The 24,132-nt window shown below is 47.4% G+C and overlaps 1 protein-coding gene across 1 annotated transcript in view; it reads left to right on the top strand.

The window, feature by feature from the left end:
* The window catches only part of LOC139233576 (TANK-binding kinase 1-binding protein 1-like), a 150,573-nt gene that overhangs the window by 42,021 nt on the left and 84,420 nt on the right, over positions 1-24,132 (top strand). Inside the window, exon 7 of the mRNA XM_070863975.1 lies at positions 575-630. Coding sequence (XP_070720076.1) covers positions 575-630 — 56 coding nt within the window. The remainder of the gene's footprint in view (positions 1-574; positions 631-24,132) is intronic.

Here is a 24,132-nt window from a genome sequence, read left to right on the forward strand (position 1 = left end):
TATTGCCCATCCCTAATTGCCCCTTTGAGAAGGTGGTGGTGAGCCGCCTTCTTGAACCGCTGCAGTCCTTGTGGTGAAGGTGCTCCCACAGTGCTGTTAGGGAGGGAGTTCCAGGATTGTGACCCAGCGACGATGAAGGAACGGCCGATATATTTCCAAGTCAGGATGGTGTGTGACTGGGAGGGGAACGTGGAGGTGGTGGTGTTCCCATGCGCCTGCTGCCCTTGTCCTTCTAGGGGGTAGAGGTCGCGGGTTTGGGAGGTGCTGCCGAAGAAGCCTTGGCGAGTTGCTGCAGTGCATCTTGTAGATGGTGCACACTGCAGCCAGGGGGCGCCGGTGGTGGAGGGAGTGAGTGTTGAAGGTGGTGGATGGGGGGGCTTTGTCCTGGATGGTGTCGATTCACACAACAACCAGTGCCATAAACAGGAGCAGCTCCGATCCGTGTCTAGAACTTTCTGTCGTGATCGTCACATGCAGAAATTGAAAGGGAGCAATGGGTCAATAAAATGGTGATGAATTGTCTTGAATTTTTCAAAGAACTGTTGTTTCAGTTTTCATTGTCTACTCTCCCCAGGAGCTGACCTGTGACCCCCATGACATGGAGTGGATAAAGAACACAGAAGAAGAGCAGTAAGTGTTTAATCAGAGCGCATCAGGGAAGAAATCTATATCAGCACCAACCCACTTTTCTTAATTCTTTTCATTTTCTGTCCATACTATCCAGCAGGCCCTTGCCTCCATGCTGTGATATCGGCGCTGGATGCCATCTAGTGCCTCACACAACTGGCCTCGACAGCGAGAGGCAGCTGGGCTATTCAACCTCAAGGGGCAGCACACCTGAGCCTGTTCTCACCCAATGTACTCATTTTCTTTTTCATTCTGTCTCAGGATGTGGGTCCCAGGTGAGCACAGCAACTGTGGCCCATTCCTAGTTGCCAGCAGTTTGATATAACTGTTTTTGTAGACGCCATTCAGAGGGAGGTTAAGAGTCATCCACATTGGTGTGGGACTGGAGTCACGTATAGACCAGACCGGGTAAGGACAGCAGGTTTCCTTTCCTGAAGGCATTAATGAACCAGTTGGCATTTTAAGGACAATCCGACAAGCTTCATGGTAACTTTTACTGATGTCAGCTTTTTACTTTTATTTTTGTAACTGCCATGGTGGGAATGGAACTCACGATTCTCTAGATTACTAGTCCAGTAACATAAGAAAGAAAGACTTGGATTTATATAGCGCCTTTCACCATCACCGGACGTCCCAAAGCACTTTACAGCCAATGAAGTACTTTTGGAGTGTAGTCACTGTTGTATTGTGGGAAAAGCGGCAGTCAATGTGTGCACAGCAAGCTCCCACAAAAAGCAATGTGATAATGACCAGATAATCAGTGTTTTTGTTACGTTAATTGAGGGATAAATATTGGCCAGGACACCAGGAAGAAGTCCTCTGTTCTGCTTCGAAATAGTGCCATGGGATCTTTTACATCCACCTGAGAGAGCAGACAGGGTCTCGGTTTAACATCTCGTCCAAACGACAGCACCTCTGACAGTGCAGCACTCCCTCAGTACTGCACTGGAGTGTCAGCCTAGATTTTGTGCTCAAGTCCCTGGAGTGGGACTTGAACCCACAACCTTCTGACTCAGAGGCGAGAGTGCTGCCCACTGAACCCCGGCTGATGACTACACTATCGTGCCCGAGTGCACAGGCTCATGTCCTAGTGGCAGTCATTGGGCATCAGACTCCAGTTGATGTGGTTTTATTCCTACCCTAGCCCAGGGTGTGGGGGGGGGTGCAGGATTTACTGTCGCTCAGCCCAGCGTCCACACCCAACCAGCACAGACACGATGGGCCGAATGAGCTCATTCTGTGCTGTAAATTCCTGTGGTTCGGACACACTTTCCAGCAACAGTTATCGGATAGGATCTGGAGCCCAAAAGCTACCATCTGCATGCACCCCCACATCCCCCTCCCCCCGCGCCCCCCCAGAACCAGCCGATTTTCGCCGCCCCTACTGCCAGGATAAGTTTCTCAAAAGTGCCGTGCCCCTTTGTCTTAAGTTGTGTGTTTCTCAAGGAACAATATCTCAACCTCGCATGGAATTGAGCTAAACACGAGATTGTTCCAGCGGTAACGAGACATGGGCATTCATGGGTTCAGAGGGCAGGAAAGGTCTGCCCTTATCCAGAAGGCACCCTGCCCGCTTCTCGTTGGGCACAGCCGCTGAGTAAATAGGACAGGTGGCTGCCACGCCACAGACTGCTCTGTCAAGAGAAGGCTGGGAGGATAAGCAGTCAGCGTCGCGAACACTTGCTCAGGAATCCCACTGCAATGCTGCAGCGAGCCCATCATTAGAATCGCCAGCCGTGCCCATCATTAGAATCACCGGCTGTGCCCGTCATTAGAATCGCCAGCCGTGCCCATCATTAGAATCACCGGCCGTGCCCATCATTAGAATCACCGGCCGTGCCCATCATTAGCATCGCCAGCCGTGCCCATCATTAGAATCGCCAGCCGTGCCCATCATTAGAATCACCGGCCGTGCCCATCATTAGAATCACCGGCTGTGCCCATCATTAGAATCGCCAGCCGAGCCCATCATTAGAATCACCGGCTGTGCCCATCATTAGAATCGCCGGCCATGCCCATCATTAGAATCACCGGCCGTGCCCGTCATTAGAATCGCCAGCCGTGCCCATCATTAGAATCACCGGCTGTGCGCATCATTAGAATCACCGGCTGTGCCCATCATTAGAATCACCGGCTGTGCCCGCCCACCAGATTGCAACCTAATTGGGGATGAACTTACTTAGCAGCTACCCACTCGAAATCCCAATTGTTTCAGAGATGTGTGTCAGTCTGTGCCCTATCACCATATCCTTCTATTCCTTTCTCCCTCATTTACTTATCCGGCTTCCCCTTACATATATCTTTGCTATTCACCTCAACTGCTCCTTGTGGTAGCAAATTCCACATTCTAACTACTGTCTGAGTAAAGATATTTCTCCTGAATTTCTTAGTGAATTTATCAGTGACTATCTTTTATTTATGGCCCCTAGTTCTGGTCTCCCCCACAAGTGGAAAAATCATCTGTACATCTATTAGGTCAACTCTCAGCCTTCTCTGTTCCAGAGAAAAGAGAACGGGCATCTTCAAACTTTCCTGAAAGTTAAAACTCTTCATTCTTTTTTGCAGCATATCCAGTGCCTCTATTTCCTTTTTGTATTATGGAGACCAGAACTGTGCATAGTGCTCGAAGTAATATCATAATAACATAACTTAATACTCTATAAACAGAGGGGAGAATTTTTATCTTTAAATCTTGTGCGCTGGGAGCTGGGACAGAAAAGCACCAGGACGGAGGCTCAGATTCCCCGATAGATGCTTCTGGAACAAAGCTCATCATCAAAGACCCACAATTCCCACAGATCCATCGATAAAAATCTACCTCGGAATGGCGATATAGGAAGGCGAGAGATGTGCACGCAACCACGTGCGAACATTTAAATTGCGTGTTTCAGTATTTTCGCTGCCCTGGCGATGAGAGACCTGCGATCGTTGCAGCCATTTTGTACAGAGGTCGGGAGGCTCACAGATTGGTGTCCGTGTTTGAGTCCCAGGGACACACGGCTAGGGTGGGGTTTGGGGAGGGTGGCAAGGGTTGGGAAGGGAAGGGTGCACAAAGTTAAATTGCCCGTCACACGTTTCATGCCATACACTTCTTTTCCCCTCAACATCTTAACTCACAATATTGTTTTAATGAGAAACCTGGGCAGGGAGCCAATTCCTATGGTGTAGGGCCTCACTGGAAAACATAGACTTGTATTTTCAGCACTGGATGTCACAAAGCGCCTTACAACCTAGGAAGTACTTTTGCAGTGTTGTCACTATTGTAGTGAAGGAAATGCGGCAGCCAATTTGTGCACAGCAAGCTCCCACAATCACAATGATAATGACCAGATAATCTGTTTTTTGTTAAATTGATTGAAGGATATATATTGGCCAGAACATCGGGAATAACACCCCTCCTCTTCTTCGAAAGAGTGCTGTGGAATCTTCTACATCCACCTGAGAGGGCAGAAGGGGCCTCGGCTTAAAATTCATCCAAAAGGCGGATTGGATACCAGTTTTGGAGCAGTGGGTCACCACAGAGATGTAAAGAAAACTCCTTGTAAATTAATGAGTCAGATTGTAATCTGCTCCTGGGGCGAATCTGCAGTTCGTCATGCCCTCTTGTGGCTATAGCAGGTTATTACACTCCATCCCATGTAATGCAATCAATTTTTGTTTGTGCTTAAATTATCCAATCATTTCAATCAAGCAATGTGAATAACACAGCAAAGTGGGAATTTAGTGTAAAATCAATGAGTTATCAGATAATTTGAATTAAGCAACTTCAAATTAAGAGAAACCTGTAGTAATACTCTAAATCAACAACAACTTGTATGTATAGTATTTATATTCAACGGAGTTAAACATCCCAAAGCACTTCTAAGGAGTATTATAAGACAAAAAATTTGACACTGAGCCACATAAGAAGAAATTAGGACAGGTAACAAAAAGCTTACTCAAAGAGGTGGGTTTTAAGGAGCGTCTTAAAGGAGGAGAGAGAGGTAGAAGGGTCGAGAGGGAGTTCCAGAGCTTGGGGCCGAGACAGCAGAAGGTTGAACGATTATAATCAGGGATGCTCAAGAGGGCAGAATTAGAGGCATGCAGATATCTCTGGATGGGCGTGGTGGGGGGCATGGGGGGGGGATGCTGGAGGAGATTAGAGATAGGGAGGGACGAGGCCATGGAGAGATTTGAAAAAAAGACGATTATTTTAAAATCAAGGCGTTGCTTAACCAGGAGCTGAGTACAGCAAATATGGATAGCTAACTATTTTGTTGATATAAGTAATCCATTTTTTCATGGGTGTAGGTTTCTAAATAATAATAGAAAACATGCATGATTGATAATAGAACATTTGGAGTTCTGATGTTAAAGTTGCAGTATTTATACTTGCACAAATGAGCTGATTTTACAACAGTGACTACACCTCAAACGGACTTTATTGGCTGTAAAGCGCTTTGGGACGTCCTGAGGTTGTGAAAGGTGCGATACATCAATGGTGGGCGCAGGATCACGCTCCCTCCACTCTGCCCTACAATGTGTCTTACCCAAAACCCTGTGGAATAGAGAGTCAGAAACGTTACAAGATTGGAGGCAGCCCATCAGTCCCACCCTGTCTCTCCGACCTCTCTGCACCCTGCCCTCAGCGCCTCCGATGTCCCAAGGGAGCGGGAATCTCACTGGCCGAGGCTGGGAAAGTGTCGATTTCCTGCTTCACGGCACATCCGGAGCTCAGGCTAATCCATTAAAGCCACTCGGCAAAAGCCGCAGCGGCTGATGAACAACCAGCTAAAGAAGGAGGTGGACAGTGCACCGAGAGTGGGACCTAATCGAGGTCTTTAACCTTATGGAAGGTTTCGATAGAGTGGACACAGAGAGAGTGTTTCCACTTGTGGGGAAGAGTTTAACTAGAGGCCATCAATATAAGATAGTCACCAAGAAATCCAACAGGGAATTCAGAAGAAACTTCTTTACCCAGAGAGTGGTGAGAATGTGGAACTCAGTGTCAACAGGGAGTGGTTGAAGCAAATAGTATCAATACATTTCATCATCATCATCATCATCATCATAGGCAGTCCCTCGGAATCGAGGAAGACTTGCTTCCACTCTAAAAATGAGTCCTTAGGTGGCTGAACAGTCCAATACGAGAACCACAGTCCCTGTCACAAGTGGGACAGATAGTGGTTGAGGGTAAGGGAGGATGGGACTGGTTTGCCGCACGCTCCTTCCGCTGCCTGCGCTTGATTTCTGCACGCTCTTGGTGACGAGACTCGAGGTGCTCAGCGCCCTCCCGGATGCACTTCCTCCACTTAGGGTGGTCTTTGGCCAGGGACTCCCAGGTGTCAGTGGGGATGTTGCATTTAAGGGGATGCATTTAAGGGGAGGCTGGACAAGTTTATGAGGGAGAAGGGAATAGAGAGTTATGCTGATAGAGTTAGATGTGGAAAGACGGGAGGAGGCTCGAGTGGAGCATAAAGGCCAGCATGGACTGGTTGGGCCGAATGGCCTGTTTCTGTGCCGTATGTCCTAAGTAACCCTATGTAATCCTACGTAAAGTGTCTGGGATGTTCTGAGCAGCGACTGGGTCACAGCGTGAGGCTGGTGAGTTCACACAAGTGACTCTGCCAGCCTGCTGTCCCCGCTGGTCCGAGCCTGTGGCGGGCGATAGACTGGAGGTGTTTGGAATGACAACTCTTGGCACTTCTTGTGAGACAGGTGGGTGGCTCTGACCTTTTGAAATGAAATGGATGTGAGCTCGGGGCATCAAACCTTGCACTCGAACAAGTCTGCCAGTGCGATATCAGCCACTCATATTCTTCCCCTTGTGGTCAGACCAGTGCAAGGGCTCAAGATTACAGATGAAAAGACTGTGGCTGGTTTCAAGATTAATGATTGTTCCCTCAGTACTCTTGACAAAAGTTTCGTATCAGACAAGCGAAACAAATAACTAAAAACCCCCAACCTGTGATATTGGCGTTTCGAATTGGAATGGTAGAGCGCTCAAGTAGTAAAGAAAAAAATCTTTATTAACAAAAAAAAAAGCAGCCATGTTCTTGCAGAGGTGCGAGGGGGGAGGGGTTGTGAGCACAGAGAGTCTGTGCTGAGTGTTCGGGGCTGGGCCGAAATCTCCAGAAGGAAGCAGACCGGCTGGCAGCAGATGCAGGTGTGTCCTTGTGATTTTATTTGCGGTAATTGAGAGGCCAAAGTTCAGGGAGCCAGGGCTTGAGCTGGTGAATCAGGAAGTGGCAATTGGGGGAACGACAGAAGCTGTTGGTTGCTTATCAGCATGCGGCTGAAGGTGGACTTGTGAGTGGTTTGTAAAGTGCCTGAAGATGTTTGGAGTTGTTGTTGTTTGTTAACTGAGCTCAGCTGTGGGAGTGACCCTCACAAGGCCCTTCATCTGACACAGTGCCAAGACAAGACGTGTCCTCTCCCGCAGTCTGTAGAAGGCGGCGTTTGGGACGCACAGAAAGCGACTGGGGATAGGTCGATAATCCGGCTAATTCATGCAGCTCTTCAAACTGTCTTTTGAGGTTCTGTCCATGTTTCGAGTGGTACTTTGACTTTGAGGGTCTGGAACATCTTGTGCGAGATATGAATGTTATCTCACACAAGATGTTCCAGACCCTCCCTCACTCCCCCGACTCTCCCCCACTCTCCCCCCGACCCTCCCCACTCTCCCCCCGACCCTCCCCCACTCTCCCTCCAGACCCCTTCCCACTCTTCCCCGATGCTCCCTCACTCTCCCCTCGACCCAGACCCTCCCCTACTCTCCATTGTGGTTGGATGCGCCTTGCCTGTTGCCATGACATGCCCTGTTGGGGCTGCCCATTATTGGTTGAGTTTGCTTTCTTCTGCTGGGCTGGAGCAGTTATTCCGATAGGTTGAGCTGACCACAATGACAGCTCCCCGCTGTGTCCAAGGTGCTGAAGTCCAGTGTTTTCACCCGTGTCACACACCACTTTAGCAGATAACCAATAAACAGTAACCATGCCAGTAAAGCACACACAATGCTCAAAAAACCCTCGCACACTCTGCTTTTTATCTTACCATTTTGCCAACAAACTCAAAGAAAGGTTAAAGTTCACCGAGTGTAACATAGCCATGTTTGCTGACAATACAAAGATGGGAGGAAAAGCAATGTGTGAGGAGGACACAAAAACTCTGCAAAAGGACATAGACAGGCTAACTGAGTGGCAAAAATTTGGCAGATGGAGTATAATGTTGGAAAGTGTGAGGTAATGCACTTCGGCAGAAAAAAATCAAAGAGCAAGTTATTTAAATGGAGAAAGATTGCAAAATGCTGCAGTACAGCGGGACCTGGGGGTACTTGTGCATGAAACACAAAAGGATAGTATACAGGTACAGCAAGTGATCAGGAAGGCCAATGGAATCTTGGCCTTTATTGCAAAGGGGATGGAGTATAAAAGCAGGGAAGTCTTGCTACAGCTATACAAGACATTGGTGAGGCCACACCTGGAATACTGGGTGCAGTTTAGGTTTCCATATTTACGAAAGGATATACTTGCTTTGGAGGCAGTTCAGAGAAGGTTCACCAGGTTGATTCCAGAGATGAGGGGGTTGACTTATAAGGAAAGGTTGAGTAGGTTGGGCCTCTACTCATTGGAATTCAGAAGAATGAGAGGTGATCTTATCAAAACGTATAAGATTATGAGGGGGCTTGACAAGGTGGATGCAGAGAGGATGTTTCCACTGATGGGGGAGACTAGAACTAGAGGGCATGATCTTAGAATAAGGGGCTGCCCATTTAAAACTGAGATGAGGAGAAATTTCTTCTCTCAGAGGGTTGTAAATCTGTAGAATTTGCTGCCTCAGAGAGTTGTGGAAGTTGAGACATTGAATAAATTTAAGACAGAAATAAACAGTTTCTTAAAAGGTAAGGGAATAAGGGGTTATGGGGAGCGGGCAGGGAAGTGGTCCTGAGTCCATGATCAGATCAGCCATGATCGTATTGAATGGCAGAGCAGGCTCGAGGGGCCGTATAGCCTACTCCTACTCCTATTTCTTATGTTCTTATGTTCTTATATGCTGTGCAAATAGGAATATTGAGATTACATGCCCAATGATGGTGCCTATTACCTAATTTGTATTTTTAATCAAAAATGCAATTAGACACATGTGACTAGTTGCTCGCATATTGGACAACACTGATAGCTAAGGACTGTTCAACAGGCACATTTCTATTCCACGTGCATGAACATTGTTTGTGCTGAGCTTGTTTAATGTACATTATATTGCCGCAGTGCACTGTGAATAAAAAGTACAGAATTCAGCCGTCCGTAACTAATCTGTAGTCCAATGTTTTTTCATTTATTGTCAGCATGGCTCAGTGGGCAACTCTCACCTCTGTATCAGAAGGTTGTGGGTTCAAGGTCCATACCAGAGATCAGTGGCTGACACTTCAGTGCAGTACAGAGGGAGTGCTGCTATGTTGGAGGTGCCTTCTTTCGGATAAGTCGATAAACTGAGGTCCTGTCTGCCACAGGGTCGTTCTCCCCAGTGTCCTGGCCAATCTTTATCCTTCCACCAACATCATTAAAAAACAGATTATCTGGTCATTATCACATTGCTGCTTGTGGGAGCTTGCTAATTGGATGCTGCGTTTCTTACATTATAACAGTAACCATTGAAGCACTTTGGCACGTCCTGAGGTTGTGAAAGGTGCTATATAAATGCAAGTTTTTCTTTTTGTAATGTATTTGCTTCAGGGATTCTTTGCTTAAGAATTCATAGCAACACATTGCTATTAAGAACTTATTGGTTTATTAACAAAGGTTTACATAGAAACATAGAAATTAGGTGCAGGAGTAGGCCATTCGGCCCTTCGAGCCTGCATCGCCATTCAATGAGATCATGGCTGATCATGCATTTCAATACCCCATTCCTGCTTTCTCTCCATACCCCTTGATCCCTTTAGCCGTGAGGGCCACATCTAACTCCCTTTTGAATATATCTAACAAACTGGTCTCAACAACTTTCTGTGGTGGAGAATTCCACATGCCCACAACTCTGAGTGAAGAAGTTTCTCCTCAACTCGGTCCTAAATGGCTTATTCCTTATCCTTAGACTGTGACCCCTGGTTCTGGACTTCCCCAACATCGGGAACATTCTTCCTGAATCTAACCTGTCCAATCCCATCAGAATTTTATATGTTTCTATGAGATCCCCTCTCATTCTTCTAAATTCCATTGAATACAAGCCTAGTCGATCCAGTCTTTCTCCATATGTCAGTCCTGTCATCCCAGGAATCAGTCTGGTGAACCTTCGCTGCACTCCCTCAATAGCAAGAATGTCCTTTCTCAGATTAGGAGATCAAAATTGTATACAATATTTCAGGTGAGGCCTCACTAAGGCCCTGTACAACTGCAGTAAGACCTCCCTGCTCCTATACATGAATCCTCTCGCCATGAAGGCCAACATGCCATTTGCCTTCTTCACCGCCTGCTGTACCTGCATGCCAACCTTCAATGACTGATGTACCATGATACCCAGGTCTCGTTGCACCTCCCCTTTTCCTAATCTGCCGCCATTCAGATAATATTCTGCCTTCCTGTTTTTGCCACCAAAGTGGATAACCTCACATTTATCCACATTATACTGCATCTGCCATGTATTTGCCCACTCAACCTAACCTGTCCAAGTCACCCTGCAGCCTCTTAGCATCCTCCTCACAGCTCACACTGCCACCCAGGTTAGTGTCATCTGCAAACTTGGAGATATTACATTCAATTCCTTCGTCTAAATCATTAATGTATATTGTAAATGGCTAGGGTCCCAGCACTGAGCCCTGCGGCACCCCACTAGTCACTGCCTGCCATTCTGAAAAGGACCCGTTTATCCCAACTCTCTGCTTCCTGTCTGCCAACCAGTTCTCTATCCACGTCAGTACATTACCCCCAATACCCATGTGCTTTAATTTTGCACACTAATCTCTTATGTGACCTTGTCAAAAGCCTTTTGAAAATCCAAATACACCACATCCACTGGTTCTCCCTTGTCCACTCTACTAGTTACATCCTCAAAAAATTCTAGAAGATTTGTCAAGCATGATTTCCCTTTCATAAATCCATGCTGACTTGGACCGATCCTGTCACTGCTTTCCGAATGCGCTGCTATTACATCTTTAATAACTGATTCCAGCATTTTCCCCACTACTGATGTCAGACTGACCAGTCTATAATTCCCTGTTTTCTCTCTCCCTCCTTTTTTAAAAAATGGTGTTACATTAGCTACCCTCCAGTCCATAGGAACTGATCCAGAGTCGATAAACTGTTGGAAAATGACCACCAATGCATCCACTATTTCCACTTTGTTTAAGCATAGTACGCTCGTTTGAGACACTACTTCCTCATCCTCAATCTGTATTACAAATTCAATCATTATAGCCATTCGGCCCATCGTGCGTATGCTGACTCTGTGAAAGATCTATCCAATCAGTCCCACTCCCCTGCTCTTTCCCCACAGCCCTGAAAATTTTTCCTTTTTAAGTATTCATCCAATTCTCTTTTGACTGTTATTATTGAATCTGCTTCCACCGCCCTTTCAGGCAGTGCATTCCAGATCATAACAACTTGCTCCATAAAAAAACATTCTCCTCATCTCCCCCTGGTTCTTTTGCTGATTATCTTAAATTTGTGTTCTCAGGTTACCAACCCTCCTGCCAGTGGAAACAGTATCTTACTATTTACTCCATCAAAATCCCTCATCATTTTGAACACCTCAATTAAATCTCCCCTTAACCTTCTCTGCTCTAAGGAGAACAATCCCGGCTTCTCTCATCTCACCACCTCACTGAAGTCCCTCATCCCTGATATCATTCTGGTAAATCGCCTCCATTTTCTCATTTTGTGTTCTTATATTCCTGAGAATTTGTTCCTGGGTTTCCACAGACTGTGTAGAGCTTTCTTTAAACCTCTTCATTTATTGTAAATACATCTTAATGACACTTGAGGGAGCTGATGAGCTCAAAGTCCGACAGGAAGCCTCAGCACCCTGTAATAACCGAGCGTATTCAAATAAGCGCTCGAAGAGGCCATATCCTCCTGGTGGTGTCATTTTACCCTTCTTAAAGAGACAATACCCCTCATGAAAATTAAGGAATAATTTATTTTGCAAGCGAGTCCTTTTACAAAGTGCGCAGTCTCCCTCCCTAGGTGTGTCGCGCTCTCCTTGTTCATATTTTCTAATGTAGAATCACTTAAATATATGGGGCCAGGGAAACTGTCCGTGCCTTCAGCTTCCTGGGCCCTAAACTCTGAATTCTTCCTAAACCTCTCCGCCTCACTTCTCCTTTAAGACCCTCCTTATAATCTACCTCTTTGACTAAGCATTTGCTAATATCTCCTTATGTGACTCGGTGTCAAATTTTGTTTGATGACGTTCTTGTGATGTGCCTTGGGATGTTTTATTACATTAAAGGGGCTATATAAGTGCAGGTTGTTGTTGTACGTAGTGTCTGCAGGGGTTGAATCCATTGAAGCTCCAGTGGATGGTCTGGAGAACCCCCCCTCCCCCCACCCCCTCTCCCCCCCACACCCTCTCCCCTCTACCCCCCCACCCCCTCTCCCCCCATCCCCCCACCCCCTCTCCCCCCACCCTCCAACCCCCCCTCCCCCACTACCACCTCCCCCACCCCCCAACCCCCCCTCCCCCACCCTCCAAACCCCCCTCCCCCCACCCCCTCTCCCCCCACCCCCCCTCCCCCTCTCCCCCCTCCCCCCACCCTCCAACCCCCCCACCCTCCACATACATTCCTGGCAAGGAGAAAGAAAGACTTGCATTTCTATAGTGCCTTTTATGACCATGGGATGTCCCATAGTGCTTTACAGCCATTGAAGTACTTTTGGAGTGTAGTCACTTTTGTAATGTGGGAAACGCGGCAGCCAATTTGCGCACAGCAAGCTCCCACAAACAGCAATGTGATAATGACCAGATAATCTGTTTTTGTTATGTTGATTGAGATATATATATTGGTCAGGATACCGGGGATAACTCCCCTTCTCTTCTTCGAAATAGTGCCATGGGATCTTTTACATCCACCTGCGAGAGCAGACGCGGCCTTGGTTTAACATAAGAACATAAGAAATAGGAGCAGGAGTAGGCCATTTGGCCCCTCGAGCCTGCTCCGTCATTCAGTAAGATCATGGCCGATCTGATCCTGGCCTCAACTCCACTTCCCCGCCCGCTCCTCATAACCCTTGACCCCCTTATCTTTCAAAAACCTGTCTCTTTCCACCTTAAATATATTCAATGACCCAATTAACGTCTCATGCAAAAGACATCTCCGACAGTGCAGCAGTCCCTCTGCGCTGCACTGGAGTGTCAGCCTGGATTTATGGGCTCAAGTCTCTGGAGCGGGACTTGAACCCACGACCTTCTGACTCCGAGCTGAGAGTGACCGGGAGCACCAATCTCGAAAAGATCAGACATGTCATATATTCTAAGCATTTGCATGTGCAGAGACCGCTGCACTTCGAAAGGGCTGAAAGCAAGCTCTCAGCCCACAAGCACATAGAGAGAAGAGCGCAGTAAAGGCCAGCACCGCGCTGACAATTGGATTGCATAACACAATGCAGGTCATGCCAGTTATTATGGCCCTCTGCGTGTGGAGGGTAGCTTATTTGTGGTCATCAATCTGCTGGCCTCTTCCATACCCGCCACAGCCCAAACCAACACTGTTCGCAAATGCCACGGCCCGTGGTCAGACGCTTGCCTGTGCTGCAGCCGAGGGCTACAGATGGCTGAAGACTTCCCTTCAGATAGCAGCCCTGACTCACCAACCATAGCCCGAGAGCAAGTACCAGAGACCTGCTGAAAAAAAACCCAACAGAAATAGCAGCTTACGATTGATCACAAATACATTGTGAGGGAGGAGTACTTGGTATAGTAGCTCAGATAGCACGTGCTGCCTGCTGTGGTACATATTCATTTTATCCACTTATATTCAACAAGATGAATTCCCAGCAACGTTGAGGGGACAGTAGATAAGCGATACTTGCGCTGTGACGCACTTGGTAGCACTCACACCTTTGTATCAGAAGGTTATCCCTCCGCGGTCTCGAGATTGTCAGCCTGCTTGTCCGACATCCAGTACTGGATGAGCAAATATTTTCTCCAATTAAATATTGGGAACACTGAAGCCTTTGTTTTTGGTCCCCGCCACAAAATGCGTTCTCTAGCCACCGACTTCATCCCTCTCCCTAGCATCTGTCTGAGGCTGAACCAAACTTCGCAACCTTGGTGTCATATTTGACCCTGAAGTGAGCTTCTGTCACATATCTGCGGCATGACTAAAACTTCCTATTTCCACCTCCATAACATCGTCTGTCTCCAACCCTGCCTCATTGGCTGCTGAAACGCTCCTGGCCGGCCTCCCACATACTACCCTACGTAAACTAGAAGTGATCCAAAAATTGGCAGCCCGCGTCTGAACTCGCACCCAGTCCCGATCAGCCATCACCCCCTGTGCTCACTGACCCGTGTCCTAACTCGCACTGAGTCCCGATCAGCCATCACCCCCTGTGCTCGCTGCCCCTGTGTCCTAACTCGCACTGAGTCCCACTCACCCATCACCCCCTGTGCTCACTGACCCGTGTCCTAACTCACACCCAGTCCCGATCAGCCATCACCCCCTGTGCTCGCTGTCCCTGTGTCCTAACTCGCACCAAGTCCCGATCACCCATCACCCCCTGTGCTCACTGACCCGTGTCCTAACTCACACCCAGTCCCACTCACCCATCACCCCCTGTGCTCACTGCCCCCGTGTCCTAACTCGCACCGAGTCCCACTCACCCATCACCTCCTGTGCTCACTGACCCTGTGTCCTAACTCGCACCAAGTCCCACTCACCCATCACCCCCTGTGCTCACTGACCCTGTGTCCTAACTCGCACTGAGTCCCAATCACCCATCACCCCCTGTGCTCACTGCCCCGTGTCCTAACTCACACCCAGTCCCGATCACCCATCACCCCCTGTGCTCACTGACCCTGTGTCCTAACTCGCACCCAGTCCCGATCACCCATCACCCCCTGTGCTCACTGCCCCTGTGTCCTAACTCGCACCCAGTCCCGATCACCCATCACCCCCTGTGCACACTGCCCCGTGTCCTAACTCACACCCAGTCCCGATCACCCATCACCCCCTGTGCTCACTGCCCCGTGTCCTAACTCGCACCGAGTCCCGCTCACCCATCACCCCCTGTGCACACTGCCCCGTGTCCTAACTCGCACTGAGTCCCGATCACCCATCACCCCCTGTGCTCACTGACCCTGTGTCCTAACTCGCACTGAGTCCCGATCACCCATCACCCCCTGTGCTCACTGTCCCATGTCCTAACTCGCACCGAGTCCCGCTCACCCATCACCCCCTGTGCACACTGCCCCGTGTCCTAACTCGCACTGAGTCCCGATCACCCATCACCCCCTGTGCTCACTGACCCTGTGTCCTAACTCGCACTGAATCCCGATCACCCATCACCCCCTGTGCTCACTGACCTACATTGGCTCCCGGTTAAGCAACGCCTCAATTTCAAAATTCTCATCCTTGCTTACGAATCCCGCCATGGCCCTTGTCCCTCCCTATCTCTGTAATCTCTTTCAGCCTCACAACCCCCCGAGATGTCTACGCTCCTTAAATTCTGCCGGCTTGAGCATCCCTGATTATAATCGCTCAACCATCGGTGGCCGTGCCTTCTGCTGGCTAGGCCCTAAGCTCAGGAACTCCCTTCCTAAGCCCCTCCACCTCTCTACCTCTCTTTCCTTCTTTAAGATGCTCCTTTAAACAAACCTCTTTGACAAAGCTGTTGGTCATTACCGTAATTTCTTCTTATCAGGCTCGGTGTCAATTTGATTTACTTATTTTTAGTCCTGTAACACTCCTGTGAAGTGCCTTGTGATGTTTTACCATGTTGTTGTTGGTTGTGTTCAAGGCCCAATCCAGTGACTTGAGCACAAAATCCACGCTCATTCCCAGCGCCTTTCATAACCTCAGGATTTCCCAAGATGCTTTTATCATCATCATAGGTAGTCCCTCGGAGTCGAGGAAGACTTGCTTCCATACTAGAAATGAGTTCTTGGGTGACTGAAGAGTCCAATGCGGGAATTACAGTCTCTGTCACAGGTGGGGCAGACGGTGGTTGAAGGAACAGGTGGGTAGGGTGCCTGGGTTTGCCGCACGCTCCTTCCGCTGTCCATGCTTGGCTTCAGCTTGCTCCCGGCGAAGATACTCGAGGTGCTGAGTGCCTTCCCGGATGCTTTTCCTCCACTTTGGGTGGTCTTGGGGCAGGGATTCCCAGGTGTCGGTGGGGATGTAACATCTTTTCAAGGAGGCTTTGAGAGTGTCCTTGAAGAGTTTCCTCTGCCAACCTGGGGCTCGCTTGCTGTGTCGGAATTTCGAGTGGAGCGCTTGTTTTGGGAGTCTAGTGTCGGGCATGCGGGCGATGTGGCCCGCCCAGCGGAGTTGAGCGAGCGTGGTCAGTGCTTCGATGCTGGGGGTGTTGGCCTGAGCAGGGACAGTGACGTTGGTGAACCTATCCTGCCAATGGATTTGCCGGATCTCACGGAGGCAGCGTTGGTCCTGGTCTTCAAACATTCTCTTCCTCAGGTTTACACCAAAGATGAAGTGTAGTCACTGTCATAATGTAGGAAATGTGGCAGCCTATTTGTGCACAGCAAGCTCCCACAAACAGCAATGTGATGATGACCAGGGATAAATATTGTCAGGAAACTGGGGATAACTCACCTGCTCTCCTTCGAAATAGTGCCATGGAGATCTTTTACATCCACCCGAGCAGACGGACGGGGCCTCCGTGTAACGTCTCATTAAAAAACGCAAAGAAATGCACTCCTAAATTTATTGTATATACTTGATGGTACTGGTTGCATCTATTCCTGAGCGCAAACTGCCCACAACTGAGGAGGACCATTGGACAAGTAACAGCATTGCAGGGTGCAATCTTTATTTATTCGGACTGCTGGCATTAAATCTGCTCCAGAGAACAGCCTTTGACTCAGGCAGTCAGGTGAACTTTCACACGTCTGTCAACCTGTTTTAACTTTTATTGGTGAGAGTTATCACCTTCTGTGAGCGAGAATACCAACAACACCTGCAGTTAAATGTTGTCTAGAAAGCAGCCCGGTCTGTCAATGGCACGGCTTCAGTCCTTAAGGCAGTCCTTCCTACATTTGTGGTGGCTGGTGTGCAACGGCCACCCCACGTTGAAAGAATTCACGCACAGGCACCTTCCACCATTTAAAATTAGTTCATCAGTCACCTGAGTCCTCATTTCTAGTGTGGAGGCAAGTCGTCCTCGACCCCGAGGGGCTGACTATGATGATGAAGATGACTACATTTCTACTGAGGTGAAGTTATATATTGGATAGGAAACAGCTAAGAACATGTTGCAAAGGGGTCCAGAAGATGTCAAACTGTCGTCAAGTGAAGACAGGTGGCTTTGTGAGCAATCAGTGTATTACAACAACAACAACTTGCGTTTATATTACTCCTGCCAGGCATAGTCCTGTGTTAATTGCCATTCCGTATCACATTTATCCCTTTTTTTGTTCATTCTTGGGATGTGGACCTTACTAGCGTTTATTGCCCATCCCTAGTTGCCCTTGACTCACCACCATCTTGTTAAACAGTTGCAATCCATAAAAGAAAGACGTATATTTATATAGCATCTTTCACAACTACCGGACATCTCAAAGCACTTTACAGCCAATGAAGTACTTTTGGAGTGCTGTAATATGCGAAACGCAGCAATCAATTTTATGCACAGCAAGCTCCCACAAACAGCAATGTGATAATGACCAGATAATCTGTTTTTTTGTTATGTTAATTGAGGGATAAATATTGACCAGGAGACCAGGGGTAACTCCCCTGCTCTTCTTCAAAATAGTGCCATGGGATCTTTTATGTCCACCTGAGAGAGCACCCATCTCACCTGAAAGACGGCACCTCCGACAGTGCAGCACTCCCTCAACACTGCACTGGAGTGTCAGCCTAGATTTTTGTGCTCAAGTCCCTGGAGTGGGTCTTGAACCCACAACCTTCTGACCCCGAGGCGAGTGTGCTGCCCACTGAGTCACAGCTGACACCATAGTGTGATAGGAGTAAAAGTGGCCCACATGGCGATATAAAAGGTGTTTTTTTTTTAACAATTCAATCAAGTAAAGGAAAATAAGCACAAATTATCGAATTAACCTTTTCAAATAAATACTGTTAGGAAATTTCAGTCACGGCTGTGACACCCAATTTCTCTGCTAATTTAACCCTGAGTATGTTTAATTTTTGCAAAATTTCTTCTTTTTTTTTGCAAGATAGCCGATCCTTTTTGGCTTCAGAAAAATAAAGTGACGGCGGAAAGCTCATTTCTCGCAAATGTTCATCTGAGGATTAGATTTTGTTTTCCGAGCGGGCACATTAGCACCCACACTCGGGGGTGGGGGGGCGTGGGGCAGAGTGCTTGGCACCGGCCTTGGTAACGCAGAATGAGTTCATCACCAAGGAAGTTTCCATTTTGCAGCCTTTCACACAATCTGTTTGAGCAAGTGCTCACGATTCGTATGGCATGCACCACCTAATTGACAAAGTACCACAACAGCTTGTAGAATTTTAAATTCATTTTCTTTTAAATAAAGGGTGACTGTAAAGTTATGTGAGCTGGAACGGTAACTGTGAGTGCCTGAGAGAAGACGTTACAAGAAAATCTCACGGAGCACCTCCACCTCCAAACAAACGTACACACCCTCAGGGCTTTCACAGTGTGCTATAACATATGGTTACTGACATGGACCAATGTCAAGTCATACAGTGTCATCAGAAAGCTTACACTAGCAGCTTTACTGTAATCTTGTCCTAATTAAAACCTTTACTACCGCACCAAATGTCAATATTTCAGAAAGAAATTGCAAAATGGAACAAATCCACCTGAAAGAAAAAAAAAAGCCTGTGCCTGACACGATCTCAGGATGTCCCAAAGCGCTTTGCAGCCACTCTTGGAGTATAGTCATTGTCGTAATGTGGGAAACGCGGTAGCCAATTTGCACACAGCAAGCTCCCACAAACAGCAACATGATAATGACCAGATACTCTTTTTTTTAAATTGATTTTAATTGAAGGATAAATATTGGCCAGGACACGGGATAACTCCATTACTCTTCAAAATAGTGCCATGGGATCGTTTACATCCACCTGAGTGGGCAGACGGTGCCTCGGTTTAACGTCTCATCTCCTCAGTACTGCACTTTGAGTGTCAGTCTCGATTTTGCGCTTAAAACAGGACTTGAACCCACAACCTTCTGACTCTGCGGTGCCAAGGCTCTCCTGCGTGGAAAGGCACCATAAAAATGTACTCCACCGGCATAATGTTGTTTCTAAAGCATTAGCAATACTCAGACTATATCAGATAAGATCATCTTCTGACCTAAACATCACAACTGTGTTTCAGGTTACTTCATGAGCAATGGCACAGGAGGTCAGCTTGGGGGGGGGGACAAAACTGAAGAGATTTAAAATTCAACAGAACATTTTTGCTAATGTTTCTTTATGAATTCCTGATAAACCAATTGTAGTGGCTTCGAACTATACACACAGAATGTTGCACTCCCATCACTTTAAACAGAAGACCTTATTTCTCTTTAGGAGTGTTTTGCGAGATGTGAGAAGCCCCTAACACCCAGTGTTGCACTGCCTTTGAGCATTCAACATTCAACAAAACATCTGACATGTTCTGCAGCCACCGGACTTGTAGACAAATATGCATAAAGTATCAAATGGATGTGTGATATATTTTTTAAAAGCATAAGCCTAACTCTTGAAGTATCCAATGGACTTTAAAAAAGCCATAAACCCACCTATCTATAATTGTGAAAAGAAAATATATGTAAATTACAATTTTCAGTAAACATCTTCATGAGGAACTTTTAAAAAGTTACAATACTTCTATTTAAACATTAAAACCCCTTTGACTTAGTTTAACATTTCATTGCCGTAATTAGTAAACTCTCAATATCACTAAACCCTCACACAATATAAGATGATGGATAAAATACTGATTTATTGCAATACATTTGCACTGCTTTAACTAACTCGATGTGGGAGTATTTTTTTAAAATAAAATGTTCTTGCTTTTATTTTTGCAACAAGCATGCATGCAGTTCCGCTTGCCGAGAGGTGTTAGGTGGCTCTTCCTGTACTGCCGTGTCAATCTCTCTCGCTGCGGCTATCTCCGACAATGAGCTCGATACCAGAAACTAGCTCCCATCAGTTATATCATTTGAGACGCGGTGGAAAAACCCATCAGTTAATTGTGGGATTCGACAGACACAATCTCTCTTCCCAGGCCCATTTACAAGAGCTTGTTTTAAACCTTTCTATTTAAGTCCGTCTCTCGATTTTTTTTGTGTGTGTATAATTTTATAAACACACACACACTGTAGCGCATACATCTGTATCTCGACTTGAGCACAAAATCTAGGCTGACACTCCCTCAGTACTGCATTGTCCAAGGTGCCGTCTTTCGAATAAAGTCTTAAACCAAGGCCCTGCCTGCCCTCTCATATGCACTTTAAAGATCCCCTAGCACTATTCGAAGAAGAGCAGGGGAGTGCTTCCCAGCGCCAATATTTATTCTTCAATCAACATCACTAAAAGAATTTGAATAGATTTTTTGGTCATTAACTCATTGCTGTTTGTGGGACCTTGCTGTGTGCTGATTGGCTGCCGTTGACTAAATTTTCAACACTTTAGCAGCGGCCATTAAGGCCGATTTTGGAAGAAAAAATGGCGGCTGCCGCACTTCCGTCGCGGAACCTGGCCAATGCCGTATTGGGCAGGTCAGTAGCGCTGCCACTGACTGCGCTCGAAGCAAGTATTTTAATAACCAGGAGCGTGGTGTCAGTCGGCATGCACCGAATTGACGCACTCTCATCGTTTTTGGACATCGCTGCTCCTCTGACCGCCCTCTCCAAAGCACGCCCGTGCGTGCAGCCGTTGACAGTGTGTAGAGCCAGCAGAGAGTGGCAGTGAGCTATAACCGTACAGTAAACAGCTGCTGAGGTGACTGGTAACTATGGAGAGCTCAGATTATGGGCTGGATTCTTGTGTTTCCCACCCGCACGGGGCAGGGGGACACGGGAGACAGCAGGAAACCCGGAGGTTGGGCTTTCCTGGCAGGTTTGAACCCCACAGCGTGCGTGTGACGCAAAGAGCGGCTCCCCACCCGGAATTTAGCCTGATTGACAGCCTGGCTTCCCGTCGTGTGGGGAACACGGACCAGGTAGGTGCCAGGCCCAGGATGGTGGGGGGAGGGGGCGCGGGTCTGATCCCCGACCCCGGGGCTGAGTCACGATCCCCTGGGGGGTCCAGACCTTGACCCCGGGGGGGTGCGGGCTACTGGGGGGCAAGAAAGCAGCACGCCTGCTCTTCTTGGCCCACAAGGATTGCTCCCCGGGGCTGAGGCCCCAGATACCCAACCGCCTGCAGTTAAACCTGCAAAGGTTAAAGTCGAGGCTTCAGGTCTCATTATAATATTTAAATTGCTGGCCTGCCTCCTGGCAGTGGGTTGGCTGCCCCCTTCTCTCCCCCACGCCCCCCCTGTCCTGAGTAAAAGGTGAAAGTGGGCGGGTTGCAGGCGTGTTGGGATTAAGTTTTAGATTTTTACAACTTTTACTCCCCCTCCCCACCTCCAGCCCACTTGTTTTTTCTGGTGAAAATTGCGGCCTCTGTAATTGGAATAAAAACTACTCTCAATGAGATGCATCAAATCTCCCCCCTGGTCAGTCAAACATCGCAGCAAGTGAATACTTTAAAAGGAAACTCTGCTGTACTACAGTTGTAAGAAAGTCAGGGGGAAAAAATCAAAGCTGCATTTCCTTAAATTTGAGTTTCCTAGTTTAGGAACTGATAAAATAATATGCAAAGTTTTGAAGTCTGCTTTAAATGGTCAAGAATTAAGGAAGATTTAACACCAAGTGTTCGAGCAAAAAATGTTAATTGAACTCCCTCCTGCACAATTTACACCAGTAAACGTGTGACCAAGGGATTCATGTTCCCTGTTTAAAAAAATGGATTTGAATTGATTTCTGACACACCGGTTTAAGGATATTGATGCCACTGCGTCACCGTTAATTCGGTGCTAGCCCGAGAACACCGCACCGTGACCTTTGACCTCCTGCTGAATTTACTGCCGGAAAGTGTGGAAACTCTCCGCTCCGCGCATTTAAATCAGCAGCAGCACCAAACCACCAGTGCAGCCTGGGTGCTGAGCAGCTGTTAACCTTGGCCCGTGGCACTACCGTCCGTTTTCGGGCTTAATCGAATTTCTCGGCCTGTGTTTCGTACACTACAAAAGTACTTTGGGATGTCCCAGTGTTGTGAAAGGCGTGATATAAATGCAAGTCTTTCAGGATCTCCGACAGGGCTGCGCTCCCTCAGTACTGCACTGGAGTGCCAGCCACGATTATATTTCTGGACTGGGGCTTGAACCCGCTGCCTTCTGACTCTGAGGCAAGGGTGCTAGTATTGAGCCACGGCTGACACTGTGCACACGTGTGTGGTAGCACAATTCACATGGAGCTAGCTGACCTCAGCCAGGCATCAACTACAACACTGTAATAAGCCTCAGGGTCCCTGGGCTGGAGAAAGGATTACAAAATAATTCCACCACATGGTTGCTGTGTCTGGTTGTCATCCAGTGATCTCTATCTGGAAAGTGCACAGGTTTGGACGTTGGGTGAGGGCAAGGTCAGGCTGAGCAGAGAATGTCCTCCATGATTGTGAGCCCCCCCCAATGTCATACTGGGCTGGCAGTTGTTGCCTCAACAGCCGTGGCTCAGTAGGCAGCATTCTTGCCTCTGAGTCAGGAGATTGTGGGTTCAAGTCCTACTCCAGCAACTTGAGCACACAAATGTAGGCTGATATGTCGGTGCAGTACTGAGGGAGTGCTGCACTGTCGGAGGTTCCGTCTTTAAGACAAGACGTTAAATCGAGGCCTGCCTGCCCACTCAGGTGGACGTAAAAAATCCCATGGCACTATTTCGAAGAAGAGCAGCACGAGAAAACCAAACTATTACCAATAGCGATATAGTCGTTAACCCAAATTTATGTATCAAAGTTTTTATTTTTCCCTGTGTTAACCCAGCACTCTCGTCCCACCTGAAGCATCTTTTTAACCAGGCAAGACCGTTTTTAATCACAAGTTATTCTGATGGAAGATTTGCATTGGTTTTGGAAGTAAAGAGGTTTAATGTAATTGTTCTGCCCTGGTTTACGGTTCAGCGATACAGACTTATAGTAAAATTATTTTATCAAGACAGATAATAATGAATTATCATTCTAGGAGGTGTGATGAGAGAACTCCTACTCACATACACAGCAGATGTTTTTTTCACAGCCAACACATTTGAACCCTTTATATGTTTTACTAATTTTCACCCCCGTTGCCCTGAAGGTGCATGTAACTAGGTGCGGTTGCATAAAGCCCAGAGCTCTCAGTACTGTGCCTGTGGTTGATGCGGAGTGTCAGCAGACTATTTAACCTGGGAAGGGCGTTACATCTGAGTCCAATCTCGACTCCCACTCGCACCTAGTTCCTAGCAGGGGTTGCTTGATACTGGCTCGAATCTGATTTCCAATTCTGGAGAGTTGAAGCCAAATGTCACAGTGCTATTGCTGCCCTTAACTGGGGTTTGTTTACTCAGCACAGGCCAGGAAGCCAACCCGGGGCCTACTGCTCTGTGTAGTTCAGTTGCACACTGATACTTGTTTCCTGGCCAGACCGATAATTGAGTGCATGTTAATCGCCAGTTGTCACCCCCCAACTACTGGGCCAGCTAAGGTCAGCTAATTGAGCACAGATTGGAAATTGGGCCCTCAACAATTACACAATGCTGGCTAGAGAGTTATAAAAAATGGTGGGGTAGAAATCAGACTTACTTGCACTCATTTTCCGTGCGAAAAACAGAGGCACAAAGAACCAATTGTATTGGGCAATGGGTCGGACGATGTCCCTGGTGGCTGCCTAAAACAGGCTTTAGGTCCCTTGCACATGTTAGCATCCCTGAAAGTGGGCTTCTTCACACAAAGAGCAATCAACACTTGGGATGATCTCTGGGTGAGGATAGCAGAGACGAAAAGCAAAGACTCTTTCAAGAGTCACTCAAGTAGATTAAGAGGAGGGAAATCTTTTTTAAAATTTCGGATCGATAAGCAAAGCTGTTCCTCATCTGTCTGACCAAAAAAGGTTAAAACTATTATGGCAAAATGAGTGAGTCGCACCCCACACATTAAGTAAGACTCAATGATTCAGATGTTACCCCATCCATTTAATCTTCTGTGGGAAAGTTCTGAGGAACAGGAGTAGGCCATTCAACCCCTTGAGCCTGTTCCACCATTCAATTAGTCCTGGCTGATCTGTATTTCAACTCCATTTACACACCTTGGTTCCATATCTCTTCATACCCTTGCCTAACAAAAGTCCATCAATCTCAGTTTTGACAATT

Source organism: Pristiophorus japonicus, chromosome 21 (genome assembly GCF_044704955.1).
Source record: "Pristiophorus japonicus isolate sPriJap1 chromosome 21, sPriJap1.hap1, whole genome shotgun sequence".
Classification (NCBI taxonomy): domain Eukaryota; kingdom Metazoa; phylum Chordata; class Chondrichthyes; family Pristiophoridae; genus Pristiophorus; species Pristiophorus japonicus.